This window comes from Barbus barbus (assembly GCF_936440315.1).
Source record: "Barbus barbus genome assembly, chromosome: 29".
NCBI lineage: Eukaryota > Metazoa > Chordata > Actinopteri > Cypriniformes > Cyprinidae > Barbus > Barbus barbus.
In genome coordinates, this window is record NC_136757.1 from 2,673,258 (window position 1) to 2,693,578 (window position 20,321).

General features: G+C 40.2%; 1 protein-coding gene across 3 annotated transcripts in view; it reads right to left on the reverse strand.

The window, feature by feature from the left end:
• The window catches only part of LOC306849621 (protein bicaudal D homolog 2-like), a 31,488-nt gene extending 14,693 nt beyond the window's left edge, over nucleotides 1-16,795 (reverse strand). For all 3 annotated transcript variants that reach the window (XR_013782360.1, XM_079384790.1, XM_079384789.1), the window contains exons 1-5: nucleotides 16,384-16,795; nucleotides 9,814-10,026; nucleotides 2,203-2,355; nucleotides 1,917-2,072; nucleotides 171-467 (exon numbers count right to left, since the gene is read on the reverse strand). Coding sequence is in view for 2 of the 3 variants with exons in the window: in XM_079384790.1 (XP_079240916.1) it covers nucleotides 171-467; nucleotides 1,917-2,072; nucleotides 2,203-2,355; nucleotides 9,814-10,026; nucleotides 16,384-16,590 (1,026 nt within the window). In the remaining variant the exon portion in view is untranslated. The remainder of the gene's footprint in view (nucleotides 1-170; nucleotides 468-1,916; nucleotides 2,073-2,202; nucleotides 2,356-9,813; nucleotides 10,027-16,383) is intronic.
• Nucleotides 16,796-20,321: the final 3,526 nt, after the last annotated feature.

Below are 20,321 nucleotides of genomic sequence, written 5' to 3' on the forward strand. Positions count from 1 at the left end.
CCAAATAATCGTTTGTTGCATCCCTACTTGGTATATTATAAACATGCCTCCATAGTACGCCACATTTCTGCCTTTGGGTTAGCAATATGTTTTGGCATAGTCAACAGCAGATATCGTAGCCTAACTTGGCTGTTAATGACGGTGCCTGACTGAACAGCTCAACATCTTACCTGCAGCAGCTGTTGTTTGATCTTCTGGATCTCTGAGATGTTGAGCTCATTCAGCAGATTGTCCACGAGGCTGGAGGAAGGGTGGAACAGCTCTCCTTTTTTGGGCGTTGAAACACGGTTGTCTTTGTTGTCGATCTTGTCAAAGCCATTCTCGTAGACGTGGAGGGGTTCGTCGTTGTTGGGCTCGACTGAGGTGTCGTCGCTGAACTTCAGCCCATCGAGGGAGATGCTCAAAGGACTGTGGTACATCGAGTCTCCGATGGTCATGTACTGCGACAACTCTTTTCTTAAGGCGGCCTGTAGTAATGGGCACCAACAAATATCATTAAATCAGACCTCAGGGTGGACTGGCAGACGCCTACAGCAGGCTTTCATCTGAAACAAACACTGTCTGAAGAAATCTCACTGCCATGGCGCTTGGGTGCTGTGGGTGGTGGATATTTGGTTTCTAGGGTTTTCTGAGTGGGTTTTAGCGTGTTACTAAGCAACTACGGAGGTGTTCTTGGTGGTTTCAACCACCCTCATGTCAAGGCCTTAAATATAAATAGCACTGTTTTCCTCGTGTTAATCAAAACCGTCCAAACACAGAAAACTAAACGGCACACACAAGTTGTTTGTTGATGGAAATGTGCAATGTTTGCATTCTCTTTAATCAAATTATTAGAAATATGCCTAAAAATGCAAAACCTTTAGATAGTGAGGGAAATCCCAAGTTTTTTCCCCTGATTCCAGTTCCTTTGTGTCTCCATTAATGAAAGCACCCCATCCCCACAATAATAGGGACTATACTACATTCATTTCACTTCGTCAAGCCCATTTATATATCACTTACATTGTAAACATTGTACACTGACAGTTAGATGAGTTTAGTACAAAATGTATGTTTAGTATTGTTCAAAGATTATGATATTCTTATAATATTAAGACCTCATATTCAATAGTATTATCAATTTGACTGCTCTGAACTAACTTGATCTAAATAATGACACTTTAGTCTTTTAAGACCTGCTTTACAGCAGAATTTGCCTCATATTTGAGACAAAAAAGTTTGCATCATTGTTTCTTTTTCTTGTTTATTACCATTGTATGAAGTGCTATATAAATAAAGGTGACTTGACTAGTGATGCGGCAAAATTACATCTTTACCAAAACACAACCGTCTAACTACACACAAGGCAGTACCTTTTAATGATATAACTAGGTTTCAACCGACTTGTTGAAATACACACATTTAAAAAGGGTCTGTAATAGAAACTTGTATTCATTCCAGATTTAATCAAACCTATTAAATAATGAAGACAACAGATTAAGTGCAAATACAAGGAATATGTAACAGCATACATTTGGCAAAATCTAGACACTTTTGTTGTAGTGGACTAACGAGTTTATAGTCATCGAATGGCTTTCCTGAGGTAAAAGTAAACATGTGACAACCTAACGCTCAAACCCTGACGAGTCTCTCCAGCCTAAGAATACTGTTGACAGATTTGGTAAAATGAACCAGGTCATAAGACTCATCCACTTCACTTAGACCACACTGGGGGGCTCTGTTTGATGGTGGAAAGACAAGGTAACAAAGAAAAAATGTCATCCACCAGTATTCAACTGTTTCCAGTGTTTATTCATTTTAATAGAACCTGTTTTTGATTTCCAGCTTACCTTATGGAGAGGTCACACTACCCATAATATCTAGCTGTCAATAATAATCATAATAACATTAAAAAAAGAAAGAAAATCATCTCTTGCCTTCTGCTCCCTCTCAGTCTTGATGGTTTCTAGCGCCTCCCCAAGCTGCCTCTCAGCGATCTCCTTCAGACAGATGGCGTCTTCCAACTGGCTGTTCAGAAACTGGGCATCTTCCTCCAGACGACGAATTTCATGTTTCAGGCCCTCGAACTCAACCTACAAGATATCACACACACACACACGCACACACACCAGCTAACTGTGACTACTGCCTCATTATCACTGTCTCTAGCAGAAACTCCACTGATGGAACTCATATTTGTTACAGACGGCAGCTGAATGTTACCTGGCTCTGTTTTAAGACAGAAACATGTTTCTGGAGGGTGATGTTCTCCTCCTCGAGTTCGCTGTAGTCCTGCAGCAGACGAGCCTCTCTGAACTTGAACTCCTTGATGTCGTCGCGCAGACGAGACCTCTGCAGCTCCACCATCTGACTGTTCTGTAAGCAGAAGCAGCTGGTGAGTGTGCGCTTTCTGATCCGAAATACAGCAATACTGGGAAATATTATACAAATTTATAGTAGCTGTTTTCTGTGTGAATTCATGTTAAAATGTAATCTATTCGTGTGATCAAAGCTGAATGTTCAGCATCATTACTCCAGTCTTCAGTGTCACATGACCTTTCAGAAATCATTCTAATATACTGATTTAATGTTCAAGAAACATTTCTGATTATTACCAATATTTTTGTGGAAACTGTGATGCATGTTTTCAGGATTCTTTGATGAATAGAAAAAAAAAAAAAGTAGCATTTATTTGGACATATCTGTAACAATGAAAATCTCTTTATGGTCCCTTTGGATCAATTTTATGTATCTTTGCTGAATAAAAGTACTCATGTCTTCCAGAAAATGATCTAACTGACTGACCCCAGGCTTTGAATCAGCCCTCTACTCACACCTTGACGGCGTACAGGGCTGTGAATGGTTGTATGCCTCGCTCTAATCCACCACCACACTTTTATCCTTTGACCTGATTCCTTCTGTTTATCTCTCCATCTGTACGCCTCCCTCTCGATCTCTCCGTCTTTGCTCAAAACAAGTTTCATTTCACCTTTGGCTCATTAATCCTGTCCAGAGGACTGTGCCATTAAACACACAATCTCTTTCTTTTCCCAAATCCTCACATCAGACCATCTGTCTATTTATTTATTTATGCATTGATTTTACTAATATAAAGGGTTATATTCCTCATTTCCTTTTAATCCTATATTTGTATCTTTTTCTGTGGTAAAGCAGAAAAAACATTGTAGACCAGATACTGGTTTAGTGTCAAAACATAGGATTATTATTATTAAATCCTATGTAAAGTTTTTTTTAATTCAGTAAATGATAAAAGTTGGTCAGCACAGCAAGTCATTTGTTGGTAGACATTACTAGGCACTGTGCATTCATACAGCATTATATAATGGGTTTCAGTCTTTATCTTTCCTCACATTCAGTTTTAACACAGTTTGTGTTTGTTGGGCAAGGTATGGCACGTCCAGTCAGTGGCGTAGACAGAGGCCCCCCAGTGTCCCCCGACCCCTATAAACATCATTTTTAAATATAAATATAAAACTTGCTAATATGTAATGCATTTGCAGCTCACAGTTTCAGATTTAATTAGGGTTTTCCGCATTTTTTCAGCGTGTGCAAGCAACATTTCAGGCTGCACAAATGTTCGGCTTTATTTGGATCCATTTTCATTGGTGTAACAGGAAAAAAACAAAAACAATGTTGTGTCTAAAATGTAACTCACTCAATATTGACTTTTTTGAAGTGTTATATAAAGTAATATCACATTCGTGATTATGCTCACAAACTAACATTCAGGAAAATAGTACTCTTGCTATGTGATATTACACAACTATATCATATCTTACAAATATATATTTTTTAAACCATACAGGGATATTTGTTTGCTTTCATAACTTGAATTATCAGAGCATTCTAACAGGCTTTATCCCGCAGTGACTGCTTTTGGACTCTCAATACATGTTTTTGTTTGTTTTCTGCAAAGTGAGTGATATACTCGACAATATCAGCTTGCATATCTTTAAAACAACAATTACGAAACTATCATAAGCAATATATAGTCGCACACCCCTCAACTAATACTTGGTTGAACTAATACTGGAGATTTCTTGTGTACAGCCCTCTTCAACAAAGTTATTTTGATAGGATGTTGGTGCTCCTTCATAGAAATCTGTGAAGTTTAACAGAGATTCGGCTGCTGTCAAGACGAGTTTTAACGTAAAATGGAAATAATTTGAATGTGTGTACCATTACACACCTCATAAAAGCTAATTTGCATTAACAGTGTTCACCATTGTGGTGTTAAAGAACTGCCTAGTGTCAGGGTTTATAATGTTTACATTGTTTATATATTGTTTTTAATATGCAAGGACAAACATTTCCCATATCTTCTCTTGATTCATCAATATTCTGTTATTTTATCCACTACACAGGTGCATCTCAAATTATAATGTCGTGAAAGTTCATTTTTTCTTTTATTTCAAAAAGTGAAACTTTTTTTTAGATTCATTGCATGTAAAGTAAAACATTTCAAAAGTTTTTTTGTTTTAATTTTGATGATTAGAGCTTACAGCTGATGAAAGTCAAAAATCAGTATCTCAAAATATTAGAATATTTACATTTGAGTTTCAATTAATGATCATCCCTACAGTATAAATTCAGAGTATCTCTTGTTCTTTGAAACCACAATAATGGGGAAGACTGCTGACTTGGCAATGATCCAGAAGACGAACATTGACGCCCTCCACAAAGAGAGTAAGTCACAGAGGGTCATTACTGAAAGCTGTGGCTGTTTACAGAGTGCTGTATCAAAGCATATTAAATGCAAAGTTGACTGGAAGGAAGAATTTGTGTAGGAAAATTTGCACAAGCAACAGGGATGACCGCAAGCTTGAGAATACTGTCAAGCAAAGCTGATTCAAACACTTGTGAGAGCTTCACAAGGAGTGGACTGAAGCTGGAGTCAGTGCATCAAGAGTCTCCACGCTCAGACGTCTTCAGGACAAGGGCTACCAAGCCACTTCTGAACCAGAGACAACGTCAGAAGCGTCTTACCTGGGCTGTGGAGAAAAAGAACTGGACTGTTGCTCAGTGGTCCAAAGTCCTCTTTTCAGATGAAAGTAAATTTTGCATTTCATTTGGAAATCAAGGTCCCAGAGTCTGGAGGAAGAGTGGAGAGGCACAGAATCCATGTTGCTTGAAGTCCAGTGTGAAGTTTCCACAGTCAGTGATGATTTGGGCTGCCATGTCATCTGCTGGTGTTGGTCCACTGTGTTTTCTGAAGTCCACAGTCAACGCAGCCATCTACCAGGAAATTTTAGAGCACTTCGTGCTTCCTTCTGCTGACAAGCTTTATGGAGATGATTTATTTTTCTAGCAGGACTTGGCACCTGCCCACACTGCCAAAGGTACCAAAAGCTGGTTCAATGACCATGGTGTTACTGTGCTTGATTGGCCAGCAAACTCGCCTGACCTGAATCCCACTGAGAATCTATGGGGTATTGTCAAGAGGAAGATGAGAGACACCAGACCCAACAATGCAGATGACCTGAAGGCCGCTATCGAAGCAACCTGGGCTTCCATTACACCTGAGCAGTGCCACAGACTGATCACCTCCATGCCACGCCGAATTGATGCAGGAATTAAAGCAAAAGGAGCCCCTACCAAGTATTGAGTACATATACAGTGGTGTGAAAAAGTGTTGGCCCCCTTCCTGATTTTTTATTTTTTTGCGTGTTTGTCACACTTTAATGTTTCAGATCATCAAACAAATTTAAATATTATTCAAAGATAACACAAGTAAACACAACATGCAGTTTTTGAATGAAGTTTTTTATGATGAAGGGAAAACAAAATCCAAACCCACGTGGCCCTGTGTGAAAAAGTGCTTGCCCCCTAAACCTAATAACTGGTTGGGCCACCCTTAGCAGCAACAACTGCAATCAAGTGTTTGCGATAACTTGCAATGAGTCTGTTACAGCGCTGTGGAGGAATTTTGGCCACTCATCTTGGCAGAATTGTTGTAATTCAGCCACATTGGAGGGTTTGAGCATGAAACGCCTTTTTAAGGTCATGCCACAGCATCTCAATAGGATTCAGGTCAGGACTTTGACTAGGCCACTCCAAAGTCTTCATTTTGTTTTTCTTCAGCCATTCAGAGGTGGATTTGCTGGTGTGTTTTGGATCATTGTCCTGCTACAAAACCCAAGTTCGCTTCAGCTTGAGGTCACGAACAGATGGCCGGACATTGTCCTTCAGGATTTTTTGGTAAACAGCTGAATTCATGGTTCATTTATCACAGCAAGTCTTCCAGGTCCTGAAGCAGCCCCAGACCATCACACTACCACCACCATATTTTACTGTTGGTAAAACAGTACCTGTTTTTCTTTTTTCTGAAATGCTGTGCTACTTTTACGCCAGATGTAATGGGACACACACCTTCCAAAAAGTTCAACTTTTGTCTCGTCAGTCCACAGAGTATTTTCCCAAAAGTCTCGGGGATCATCAAGATGTTTTCTGGCAAAACTGAGACAAGCCTTTATGTTCTTTTTGCTCAGCAGCGGTTTTCGTCTTGGATCTCTGCCATGCAGCCCATTTTTGCCCCATCTCTTTCTTATGGTGGAGTCATGAACACTGACCTTAACTGAGGCAAGTGAGGCCTGCAGTTCTTTAGATGTTGTTGCGGGGTCTTTTGTGACCTCTTGGATGAGTCGTCGCTGAGCTCTTGGGGTAATTTTGGTCGACCGGCCACTCCTGGGAAGGTTCACCACTGTTCCATGTTTTCTCCATTTGTGGATAATGGCTCTCACTGTGGTTCGCTGGAGTCCCAAACTTTAGAAATGGCTTTATAACCTTTTCCAGACTGATAGATCTCAGTTACTTTCTTTCTCATTTGTTCCTGAATTTCTTTGGATCTCAACATTATGTGTAGCTTTTGAGGATCGTTTGGGCTACTTCACTTTGTCAGGCAGGTCCTATTTAAGTGATTTCTTGATTGTGAACAGGTGTGGCAGTAATCAGGCCTGGGTGTGGCTAGAGAAACTGAACTCAAGTGTGATAAACCACAGTTATGTTTTAACGGGGTGGGGGGGGGTACAAACTCACATGGCCACTTTTTCACACAGGGCCATATGGGTTTGGATTTTGTTTTCCCTTCATAAAAATAACCCTTCATTTAAAAACTGCATGTGGTGTTTACTTGTGTTATCTTTGATTAATATTTTAATTTGTTTGATTATCTGAAACATTAAAGTGTGACAAACATGCAAAAAAATAAAAAATCAGGAAGGGGGCCAACACTTTTTCACACCACTGTACAGTAAATGAACATACTTTCCAGAAGGCCAATAATTCACTAAAAATGTTTTTGTTTTTATTGGTCTTATGAAGTATTCTAATTTGTTGAGAGAGTGAATTGGTGGGTTTTTGTTAAATGTGAGCCTAAATCACAATTAAAAGAACCAAAGACTTAAATAAATTCAATGCACACAGACTGAAGTAGTTTAATACATGAGTTTCACAATTTGAGTTGAATTACTGAAATAAATTACCTTTTCCACGACATTCTAATTTATTGAGATGCACCTGTATATTAACACAAAATAAATTGGTGCTATAGCAGATACTAAAGCTTCTAATTAGGGCTGAAATGATTAGTCAACATTATCAATAACGTCAAAAATAAAAATTTGTCAGTAAATATTTTTGTTGTTGAGCAGCTGTTTGATCTCATATTCTGCAATAATGAGGTTTGACCAGTGTGGCGGCGCTGTTTGGTTTACAAAGGTCAAAGCTCGATCTAGCTCAGGACTGTTTTGATTATCATAACCATACAAGGTATTTTAAGAGATTATACATATCTTTAACACTTTAACCTTCAACCCCATTTAGGGCCTCGCAGGTGAAAATAACCTACCTGAATTAAAATGGTAACAGTTTGTGACAAAGTGTGCTTACACAAACAAATTAGGTATCTTTGGAAAGAAGAGACTCTGGGCTTTACTATCTATCATCCAGAGTTGATAATGCTCAAAAAGATAAAAAGTTATAGACACTGACGTGCCTTGAAAAATATTTTTCCACACTGAATGTTTTTTTATTTCATATACAAATACATGAAATAAGTCCTGGAGCAATCCAGAAAAGTAATGGATCGAAAGCCATGTGTCTCATCAGTTCATATTTCAAATTTGAAGAAGATACCATGAAAAATGAGATTCCTGCAATATTTTTTCTGAAACTATTTATAGTCCCCCCCACCCCCCTGTTTGAGGAAAAATAACCACCAAATGGATTGCAGAATTATACAAGCTATTTTAGTCATTATACATGTTCCTGCATAGTTTTTCAATTATAAAATAATAGACAGATTTATTTGAGCACTAAAAAATACAAAAATAATTATTTGAGTAATAAAAAAGGAAAAAAAATAGAAAAAAATGCTTTGTATATAGTATGTATACTGAAGTATTCTTCGTTATTCGTTATTACAATGATAAATATCACTGCCAGACGTGAAGTGATATTGCCAGACATGGTCATAGAGTCAGTAAACACACGCTGATGTGCTTCCATTCAGATTATAATCAAACAGATGGGCCATATAATCAATAATAGCTGATCAATGAATCACAATGATAGCCGTCATAGAGTCGCTAATAAACACGCTGATGTGCGTCCATACAGATTATAATCATGCAGACACGGCCACATTCCCCACACAATACACACACACACATATAAAAAATGTAGAAGAAAAAAAAAACAGTTTTTTATGGATAAAGCAGATCGCTAAGTTATGCCCCGCTCAGATGACAGCGTGCGTCACAGAAGCGTCACTGCCGGCAGGAGGGAGCGCCAAATTCAAATAATCTATATTCCGCTTTTCTGAGACTTTTTTTTCCGTAGACGGTCTCATTATGTTTGTAAGACCGTATTCTACAAAATCGTTTTGTTTTTTTACCACCAAGACGCTGTTTTTGAGCGTAATTTATTCCATAACGGACGCGAACAATAACTCTCTGAAGAAATGAAACGTAAACAAAGGAATATTCATCCTTATTACAACGTTATTGTTTCGCTGGACTAAAAGTGCTCGCTGGGATGTTGTTCTGTGGACCCTTACCTCTCTAACTAAACTGGGATTTCAGCAGTGGACGCGTTTGTGGCTCGTTATTACAATGATAAAGGTACGTACGGCTTTTTTACTCTGCGTGTTTGGATGTGTACTGCTTACACAAATGTAGCAAATTTGTGCCACTCATTCCTTATAAGCTTTCCATCGAAAAACAGCGATCTGTCGTCGATGCTTGAGGCTTAGACCCTCAGAATGATATAGAGTTTGACAAGATTAACTTTGTCCCGTTTCATTTATTCTATTAGAAAACAATGACACATGCAAACAAAGAGCGTTCAGTGCGAGGTCGCTCTGGTGCAGGCTAACAGGTTAAGAGATATGTCTTTTCACTTACTTTTGTTTCTTATCCATGTGACCATGTGTGATGTTCAGCAGAATGATGTGTCATTCAGTTACTTTTTCATCTAGCTAATTAAATGGTGAATAAGAGAGATCTGGAATCTCATTTTGTGTGCCAAATATATTTATTTGTTAATTGTATAATAATTGTAATTACATAATATGATTTTCAAAAGCTAAATACCTTTATGTATTTGTTAGAATATGTATAACTCAATATTTTAACTAAATACAAAAGCTGAATAATCAAAGTCTACTGACTAATCAGTGAAATAGTCAACGATTAGTCGATTAATTGTTCTAATAATCGTTAGATTAATCGATTATCCAAATAATCGTTTGTTGCAGGCCTACTTCTAATCACTTTAATGTATTCCTCAGCATCCAAACCCAGTGCTCTGACTGACCTCTCTGAGTTCCTGAGTGATGGTGGCGAGCCGCTCGTTCTCGGACTGGACGTTGGTCAGGATGTTACGTGCTTGTCGCAGCTCGGACTGCAGCTCTTGCATGCGCTGCTCGTAATACGCCTCCTTACATGCCGACTCCTGGATCAGCGACTCCTCACGGCTCTCGCCGTCAGCCGCCACCTTCTTGTGGTTGGAGTGGGCCTGTCCAAACGCCTGCGCAACGCAAGGAGGATACAAACATTAGAGGAAACATGCGGTATACCATGCAAACTCTGCGTTCAAAAGTGTGATAAAATCATATAGAACCACTGCAGCAACAAGTCATTTTTATTTCTATAGTGCTTTATAAAATAGACTATTTCAAAGCAGCTTCACAGTAATAAACAGGAAAATAGCAAAAATCATTGCAAACGTCATCAAATATGAAACAAATCCAAATGTGACAAAAGTGAAAAAGAAAGAATGAAACATCATCATTCTCCAAACTTCAGCTTGGAGTGCAGAAACTGCTCTCTCTAATGAGCGCTGCACGTGTTGTCATATTAAATATTGTGTACAGAGGTTGTTTTTAAAAATGTATGACAGCATTTTTTAAGTCTTACAACTGTGCCCTAACTACATGCAACAAGCATTTCTTCCATATTAATCAGAAAACTGTTATAGATTTTATGTTGTTGTTGTTGTTTTTGTTTTTTTACAGAAAATGCTAAATTACTGGAGAGGACAATAAGAGGACTTCACAAAATCATCTAATCGGTATCAACTGGAACGTTTATCTATAATATACTCAAATTTATATTTAATACATTAGAATAAAAAAATGCTGAGGTGAAAACGAAGTTGTTGTAACTCATGTAGGTCGTTTCTAATCACGTGCTTGTTATGAGGTTCTGTTTCAGTCAGGATGCTGCCGCAGAGAACAGCTGCGCTTTTAAAGGCACACAGCAGCACAGCTCAGTAAGTTTATTGTTCCCATGATCTTTCTTCTGAGCCGGCCGGAGGAGGAGGAAGTGTTTCCTAAGGGTGAGAGAGTTTCCTGTGTTTCCTGTGAGCTCAGGCTCATTGTTTTTAACAATGCTGAATTTAATTAATTACTTTAGGGTACCCCATGAAAGTACAGTATAGTTCAGCACAATTATTATCATGTGTATTTTTACTTTCTTTCACCTCGTGTCCAATTTTGTTGATGTGATGGTCAGGGCAACTTTTCTCAAATCACCTACCTTCCCTCTTCACTAGTTAGATACGTAGATATTTTATTTAAACCTCCTGGTCTGTGACATGTTAACATATTAAATGACTAAATGTCAATGACTAAAATATCTCTGCAAAAGAGATCAGTGCTACAGCGCTATCAGTTGCAGTTCTAGGGCCGTTTTTTGATTATCATCTCTATCGTGGATACACTCATGCCACATTTCAGCTCTTCATCATCATGGAAGTGTATTATTTGCACACATTTTAAAGCCTTTCTAAACCTTCCAAACGTGGCTTTCTGAGCGCACACACCTGAAGAGCACACTCACTCTTTCATGTCTTTTTGTGCTTTAACTGTCAGAAACACACAAGGTTCACATAAACATAGTAGGTTATGTCTTAATTGGGAAAGGGAAAAAAACATTATGTTGGACCCTTGCATTAAAGGTGCTGTATGTAGGATTTTGACTCTATTAAAGCATAAAAATACCATAATATGTTTGCAGATATTTAAGAAACATGCTAAGTTAGCATTCTTGTTTATCTGAAAAGCAATGCTACAGTCAGTTATTCTCCTTTGAAAATGTGCGTTCCGGCCGGAATGTCTGTGTTTGTTATGGTTTGTGAATCCCGCCCACTGCCAGTTTACCCAATTGTATTTCAGCACCCCGGGTTGCCAGCTGGCGGAAAACACAAAGTATTTAATGTCACTCATCGTCGTTTCCGTTGGTGTCGTTAATCTGGCAACCTGCGTGCGCGTCAAGTCTGAGGAGGAGGGTCCGGGTGAAAAAAAGCATCTCCAATATTTTTAATTTGGACTGCAATACCTAGTTCAACCGCTATGTTGTCAATCCTACATACTGCACCTTTAAGACTTAAAGTGATAGCAGCCTAATATACCTGCTGCTGTCCTTGCAAAAATCATTGCTTTTGACTGAATAACTTCTGCAGCTTTAATAAGAATCAAAGTATATTTAATTTATGCAGTGTGATTTTTAAATTTGATTCAATTTCTTCCTTGAATGCAACTGTTAAATAGACCAACTGTACCTGAAAAAAAAAGCTGTTTATTGCATTTGTTTATTGTATTTGGCCAATTGTTGGTATTCTGCATCTTTGTTCTTATTTTAATCAAGTTAAAATAATTAAATAAAATTAAGTGATGCAAGATTTCTTATATTATCCACCCTTTCTTTGGCATAAATTATCTGTCATTTTTTTTTTTTTTTTTTTTTTTGTCGCCTTGTAGGGCTATATTTTGGGATATTAATTTGTACTGCTCACTAATTTCCAAAACAGGCTTAAAAACCAACATGAGAAAAAAATCATGATGAGACTGTGAATCATGATTCAGCCTAAAAACAAAATAAAAAAAATGATGTGATGTGATATTTTTGCCATATCACCCAACCCAAGTTTACCCCAGGTTAGGGCTGGGTGGTTTAACAGTATTTACCATGTGATGGTAGACATGCGTCAACTAGTACATATTCTGCTATATTTATGCTGCGGGCGGCGTTTGTGCAGAACTCAGCAGGCGAGACTTTATGTCAAAGCAAAATAAAAACAATGAGTAATAGCTGAAGAAAATCTGTTAGACTGAACATGGAGTTTATATTGATTATGGCTTCCTAGCAATGTCACAACTGGCCACATGATAGTATTCGACTGATGTCTATCAAAACCGCATGCATGTTGTTTTATTACAAATTTAATAAATGTTTAATTTAGGTTCCAATACAATAGTATATAAACTGAGAAAGTTTAGTAGACTGAATTTAGCATTTGAGGCATAGATGATGATATTCAAAGAAGATTAAGTCAAGCAATCCAGGTGTCTGACATTAACCTTTTGTCTTTATGCACCTCCTGAACAGTGTCATTGTCCCAAATTAAGGTGAAGGTATGGGCGATACTGTCAGGTTGATTGGATTAGCACCTATGCATTTGAATGGCACTGTTATGCTGATGAGATCAAGAAACGAGCTGACTCATGTATTTAATTTACATGCTTTGTTCAGAGTGTCTTCACCTTTATGTATCCCTCCCCCTTGAAATGTATATAAACTACAATGTATACTGTTTGAGTCAGATTTGGATGACTACAGCGACGCACAGCGAGTTCTCAATAAAGAGTAACTTCTGCAGAAAGATATCCCAACGTCTCCTGGTCTCTGCTTTGACAAAGGAAACGTTTCCAACAAGGGCAAAGGGCTGGTATGGATGCACAGTGTTCCCCAGAATATCAACTAGTGCTTTAACAGCTGTTAGCTCCAAACAAACGGTCTATAAACCTCCCACACTGACGGACAACCTGTTTGCCATGTGGGACACCTGCTAGCAACAGGACCAATCCTGAGTTGTTCAACACAATGACTAATTAAGCAGATTTGTTTTCGATTGCACCCTCAAGAAACAGACACGCTGTATGAAAGAGCCTGAAGAGAACGCTCTTAGCGACCGCGGTCCTGTTGTTCTGCTATAGGGTGGGATAGCTGGCTTGCCAAGTGTAGCACTGCCAGCACTAAAGCCCCACTAACCTGTTTCCACTGATTTTCATCATGTGCATTCAAAACAAGGTTGGAGTGGGAGCTTGTGAGCCTGCTTCTCAGCTGTTAAACTTTAACAGGCTGACCAAGTCATCTCACTGCTGACTTATGCTGGCTGTTTACTGAATAGGTGCCCAAATGTTGATGTCCCAAAAATCACAAACAGCCTAGAGGTGAGCGATAATGACAAAAAATTATATCTCAACATTTTCTCAAATTTTGTTGATAATTAAACGATATTTTGCGGAGCGTGTTATTGTGCTGGTATCTTGGCAGGTTAGGCAAAGCTTTTGATATTCCTCATATTCTGTGCCATGGTTAGTTTGTGACTTTTCCAATAAGCATAAACTGATTTTTACCTTTTATGAGCATTTTTACCTTTATAAGGACACCAGTTTTTCTAACTTTTTTAAATGTATGCATCAACTTTTGTCTCAAATTCTTATCAATAAATTCAGTTCAAATAGTAAGATATTATAGAACTGCTACCAATCAAATGAAATCAGTATCAATAAAATGTGTTTGCAGAGGTGGCAGAATCTGCATCTGAAGAGTCGTTTAGATGCATTTACACACTGTTCAATGCAGGACATGAGTGCAGCTAACCTGCAGCTACAAATACATAATGTTTTGATGTTTTTAAAAACAAAACATTCAATAGCACCGTTTTAAATGATTTGGGGAGGGGGATATACTTTAAATATAAAACTTAAATTGGCCAGTAGGTGGCGCCAAATCACTGCATGAGTCGTTCACTCAAACGGCTGATTCATTCAGGAACGAAACACTGTTGGGTGTGCCTCCGAGACGCAAAACACATCTATGGCTTTGTTTAAAAAAAACTGTTTTCGTTGGTGAAAAGCAACAGAAATAGGAGCTGTATTGTCTAAAATTTAAGTCACTTAATATTAATTTATTGAACTGTTATACAAAATCGATATCACATTTAGTGCTTATATTTGGAGAAAAACAGCACTGATCCTGTGCTATAGCCTTTCAGATGATGTAAACATAAGACAAGTCATATGGGGGCATTTTTGCCCCTTATCTTCAATTTTGGGGGAATTGTGAATGCATTTTAATAGACTAAATCATGCAGGGAAAGCGTGAACTCTAAATGAGCGCGCACAGTAGTCTAACCTATATCTCAGTGTAGGGCTGCACGATAAATCAAAATGAAATCACAATCGTGATTAGGCAGAAGCTGTGATTGTGATGCGCATCTTGTCAGTGAAGCAGGGTTCTGTGATCAGTAGTAAATCTCCAACTGAAGGCCAGAGAAACTCCAAATACACCCCAAGAGATCCCTATAGAGCTAGCTGAATAAACAGATTTAACTGCTTTCATTGATCCAGCGTGACTAATACACACGACTACGACAATATATAATTTATCTGAGTTCTCATTATTATTATTTTCATTATAATAAGGTATATAATAATGCAATGCCTTTATCACTGCTTAGAACACTTTGAAATATGTTGTGTGCCTTATTCTGTGTAAGAAACCACATCATCTCACAGAGGGATTTATTTCAAACACTCGACTGACGTTATGAAGTGAGTTTGGAGTAAAAACATGACATTTTCACGTGCTTTCAGACGGAGCAGCATTTACTACACAGAGCTGACATCAAGTGTTATTCTCAGGCAAACTCTGTTTGATGAGAGACAGACGTTCTCCACATTCCTCTTTAGGTCGTAACTTGCTTGGCCGTTAAGGCGGGGACAGAGACTCCCGCAAAAAATTCAAAAGCAGGCCTCTCTCTCATGAGCTGCAAAAATTACAGTCTACAAATTAAACCATTGATGGCCTGTGTGAAATAATAACAATGAAGTACTATGAGCTCATTTCACTGCATGAACACTACAGCAGCTACACAATGACTGCTTCCCTGTCAATAAAACCCAGAGCGCACACGAACATATGCAAGGTGCTTCATCTGCTGGGTACAAACATCTGACAGACGTCTGGAAGATACCAGTTTTACAAATCAGAAACATCTTAAAGACATCTAATAGATGTCTAATTGACACCTGCTTGAAAACGTCCTTTTGCGTTATTGCAGATGAACAAACGTCAAATAGACATCTCTGTGATGTACGTGTGCTATCAGGGTTACAGATTTCCAAAGGACCCTATAACATCACGTCTAAGAAAATAGTCATAACCCAAAAAAAATATGCCAGACCCTGGACCACAAAACCAGTGATAAGGGTCAATTTTTCATCTGATATCATCTGAAACTGAATAGATAAACTTTCCATTGATGTATGCAAAAAAATTTAAATATCGAGAAAATCTCCTTTAAAGTTGGTCAAATGAAGTTCTTAGCAATGCATATTACTAATTTACAAAATATCTTCATGGAACATGATCTTAATATGCTAATGATTTTTGGCAAAACTGTGCTACTGATGACTGGTTTTGTGCTCCAGGGTTTATATATATATATATATATATATATAGAGAGAGAGAGAGAGAGAGAGAGCACTACAAAGCTTACTACTAGAAACTGAATCGGATTTATGAATTTAAGACCATCAGAAAACATTTATTTTTCTTCCCAGCGACCGCCGCAGGCACAGAGCCGTGGTCCATCATAAGAAAGTGACACATTTCTGAAGAACTGGACCGGATGAAGGAATCTTCGGATTGGGACAGTATTTCCCAGCTTTGTGTCTCATCCAGTATTTGAACAGCACGAGCTCATTCATCATATCAGCCACACAATGGCGTCATTTCATCACATTTCAGCCACGGTTTCGACAGAATGACAGCATTTCGACGCGCGATGATCGCGCCGCGTCGGTGTCGCAGTTACCTCTCGCAGCTGCTCCAGCTCCTGGCGGACGCTCTCGTATTCTGCATCCAGCTCGTCGTACTGCTGCTTCAGCTGCTGCTTCTCCTCCAGCACCGCGAGCCCGTACTCCGCCGCCTGGATCTTCTCCCGCGTGGTCTCCGCCAGCTCCTGGGACAGCCGCTGCACCTCCGCCCGCGTCCAGTCGCGCTGCTGCTCCGCGCTCATCATCTTTAACGGCAGACGCGCTCAGATTCTGGTGTCCGCGCACCGCATGATCGCGCTCTCCTCCGCCGTCGCTAATAGACTCCTGCCGGGGTGTGATTTCTGTGCAGGGCTAGAGGAGCGTGTGCTGTATTCCCCTCCGCTCCGCTCCTCTCTCAGTAACATGGAGCGGAGGAGCGGCTGTATTCACTGAAGGAGCTGCCAGAACGGGGCTTTCCTTGGAATGAGGAGAGGCTTTTGTGGGAGATGTAGTTTAATCCAACGCCTTGTGTTGTGTCAGGAACGGGGCAAAAACTCGTATCCCGTGATTCACTGCGGTTTGAGAGTGTGGACACCGGAAGCTCGTGTGACGTGGAGGTCTCCGTTGAGTTCAGTGCACATCTCTAATTTATATATATATATATATATATATAAAAAAAAATCTCTAATTTATTATTATTTATTTTATTATTGCGATTATCAAACTGCGCAGGGTTGTGCTACAGTAGCTCAAATGATGTGGCTTATTCAGGTAAAGTGAAAAAACAAAACACAATCAGACGTAATGTTATATGCCCCTAAACGTTCGTTTATAACCATATATACTTATAACTCAAAGAACCTCCACAAACGAGTCGAAACGAATACATCTAACAGGATGTAGTAGAAACAGAGAAATGAAGCGAGCCTGTCCCTGAGCGAGTAAGAAGAGGATCTCCAGCTGCTGGCTCCTAACAGTATTGAAGTCTGGAAATATAATGCATATTTTGTAGTAATGAACAAAAAAATAAATAAAAGTGCTTAAAGGGGTTATGAACTGGGTATTTTTATTTTGTACTGTTCTCTGAGGTCCACTTATAATGTTATCAAGATTTTTACATCACAAAACAATTGAGAAGTAATAGGCTATTTTCTGCCCTGTTTTTAGACTGAGAAGGTTTTGAGTTGCAGTGAAACGTACAGGATGTGTTTATAGTATCATTGGTTTCTCAGGATCCCTTTAAACGATGTTCGGTTTGTGAATGAATGGATCCAGTTAGCAGTACTCATTGCACTTAGAACCACATCTCGTCAAAATGTATTCAATTTAAAATGTTATAACACGACTAATGACAATGCTTTTGAACTAAAACTGTGTAATTGTGGAATTTGTAGACTTAATTAAACTGGTCTGATGTCTTTCTAGATTTAGAGGTTCTTAGACCAAATTTTATTGAGAATTATAAAAAAACAAAAACAGTAACATTTCTCTGTTTTTATTCTCAGAATTGCAAACAAAAGAACAAAGTTGCCCTCTGTTGGTCTGGATTGAGCTGTAATCTAAATTAAATGGAGGAGGCAAAATGAAAGGGATACTTCACCCAAAAATGTCTCTATTTATTCATCCTCAAGTTCCTCAAGTTGTTCCAAACCTGTATGAGTTTCCTCACATCATTTCAAGAATTGACTGCTAATCTTCAACATGTTTGGCATGAAACAATTGACTTTTTGTGGCAGATAGGATTCAGTTTACGACACTTCTCATTCATTCCTATGCTATCCGTAAACAGCCGCTGACTGTCGCACAATTCTGAGTGAAATTCAAAGGCGTCAAGGCTGTAACATAATTAGTTATCAAGGCACAAATGGTCCAAGTTGACTGTTATGCTTTCTCCGATGGTAGAGCCAAGGGCCCTCGTATCCCAATAATAACACCTTGGCTGTGTCTGAAATTGCCCCTTGTACCCTTATATAGGGCACTATTTGAGGGAACAGCCATTTGTAGCGCTGCCTGAAACCAGAGTGGACATTAGCAAGTGCACTTATTCAATCCCATAATGCACCGCAATAACAAGTGTACAGCAGATGTGCACTCAACGGCTAGAACCTATTCTAAATGCCCTGTGAGGGTTGTGCCGAATTAAATCCCTCGTCTGCATCTGAATCTTCCATCCATGCATTAACCGCTTGTCCAATATGGGTACAGCATAATATCATACAGGTATACATTTCTTTTTAATTGAACATTAAGAAGTTTAATTAAGGATTATACATGCTTTGATGTTTGCGACCCCACAGTTGCTCCCTGGGTGCTGCAGCAAATGCCCACTGTTCCAGGTGTTTGTTCACTACTCACTGCTGTATGTGTGCACTTGGATGGGTTAAATGCAGAGCACAAATTCTCACGACAGTGGTAGTGCACTCGTCTGTTTCTATAAGGAGGTTTACCCAACTCTGAATTCAAACTTGAACTCTGAGTTGACTTACCCTGACTTAGATGAAACTCTGAGTTTCTGGTTTCAGAACAGCTGAATTGAGTTAGTTCAATCCACTGAGGTTGACTGAGTTTAGTGCGTGCACCATGATGACTATGATCAATGGTCAACGCGTAACTTTATTTCTTAATCACTGTTATAATATCAGAGGTGAAAGCATCACAGTTACTTATGAAAGCCCTTCCCTGAATGAGGGAACGGAGACATCACGTCAGAACACACCAATGAATTGGGTTCTCACCTGAGATTCCTATCATCTTCAAGTGTAAACTAAACGAGCCAATGCATGTTGAGATGAACTCGTGCTCCACCCCGCAACACGGGTATACAGTGCCTTGCAAATGTATTCATACTGTGACGGGCATCCCGCTTACTCATCAGCGTTGCCCTGGAAACGGAGGAGCCACACCTGCACCTGCTCGTTATGGCCGGATCGGCCACAGCTGAGGCTCATCAGCCCCAGGCCAGATAAGCCAGGAGAGGCTGCAGAACAGGGAGACTGATTCTCCCGAGAAGCTGAGGACTAATGTGCCGATCTCTCTCTCTCTTTGATTCCCAGAGCCCAGCGAGTGACCGAACCTGCCCTGCCAGGAGCACCCCACAGACGCACCGCACCAGGGCCCGAATCACACACCAGAGGAGCACCGCCACACCTCAGCCACCCCTTCACACCACTACGAGCACGTGTGTCAATAAAGCCACCCTTCGGGGCCTTTAATTTGAGCTCTCCTTGTTGCGTGATTCTTCCACCCCGCCACAGTGGTGGAGAATGCGGGCAGGTGGTTGGAAGATATCCCCAACAAGTGATCTCCTTCGCCCTCACGTTACACAGTTTTCTGTTTTTCCCCAGAAAGGTGCGCACTCCTCCCCCAACGATGGAAGAGCTGCTACGCCAACTTACTGAGGTCAGCCTACGCCAGCAGCAAATAGTCGAGCACCTGGCCACTCGACAGGGCATGGCTGACCAAGAGATCGCCGAGCTTCGCACCGCCGCCGCCCGACGCGTTCCGTTGCCAGATCCGAGAGCCCGAGCCGTCCAGTTACTACCAAAAATGACGGTCCAGGACGATGTCGAGCTTTTCCTGCAAATGTTCGAAAACACCGCCGAGGGCTGGGACCCGGATGACTGGACGCGAGTGCTGGCGCCCCTTCTCACCGGCGAGCCCCAACGGGCCTTCTTCGGGTTGCCTACGGCCACGGCGGCGGACTACGCCGAGGCGAAGAGAGAAATCCTGGCCCGAGTGGGGCTCTCACCCGTCTGTGCAGCGCAGCAGTTTAATGACTGGACGTACCAGCCCCGGCGGCCCGCGCGCGCCCAAGCAGCGGAGCTCTCTCGGCTCGCCCAGCACTGGCTGATGGTAGGCTCTCCTACAGCGGCTCAGGTAACGGAACGCGTCATTACCGATCGCCTCCTCCGCGCCCTGCCCCGCATGTACCGACAGGCCGTCGGTATGAGGAACCCTACCACCGTTCTGGAAGTCGTGGAGGCGATCGAGCTGGCCG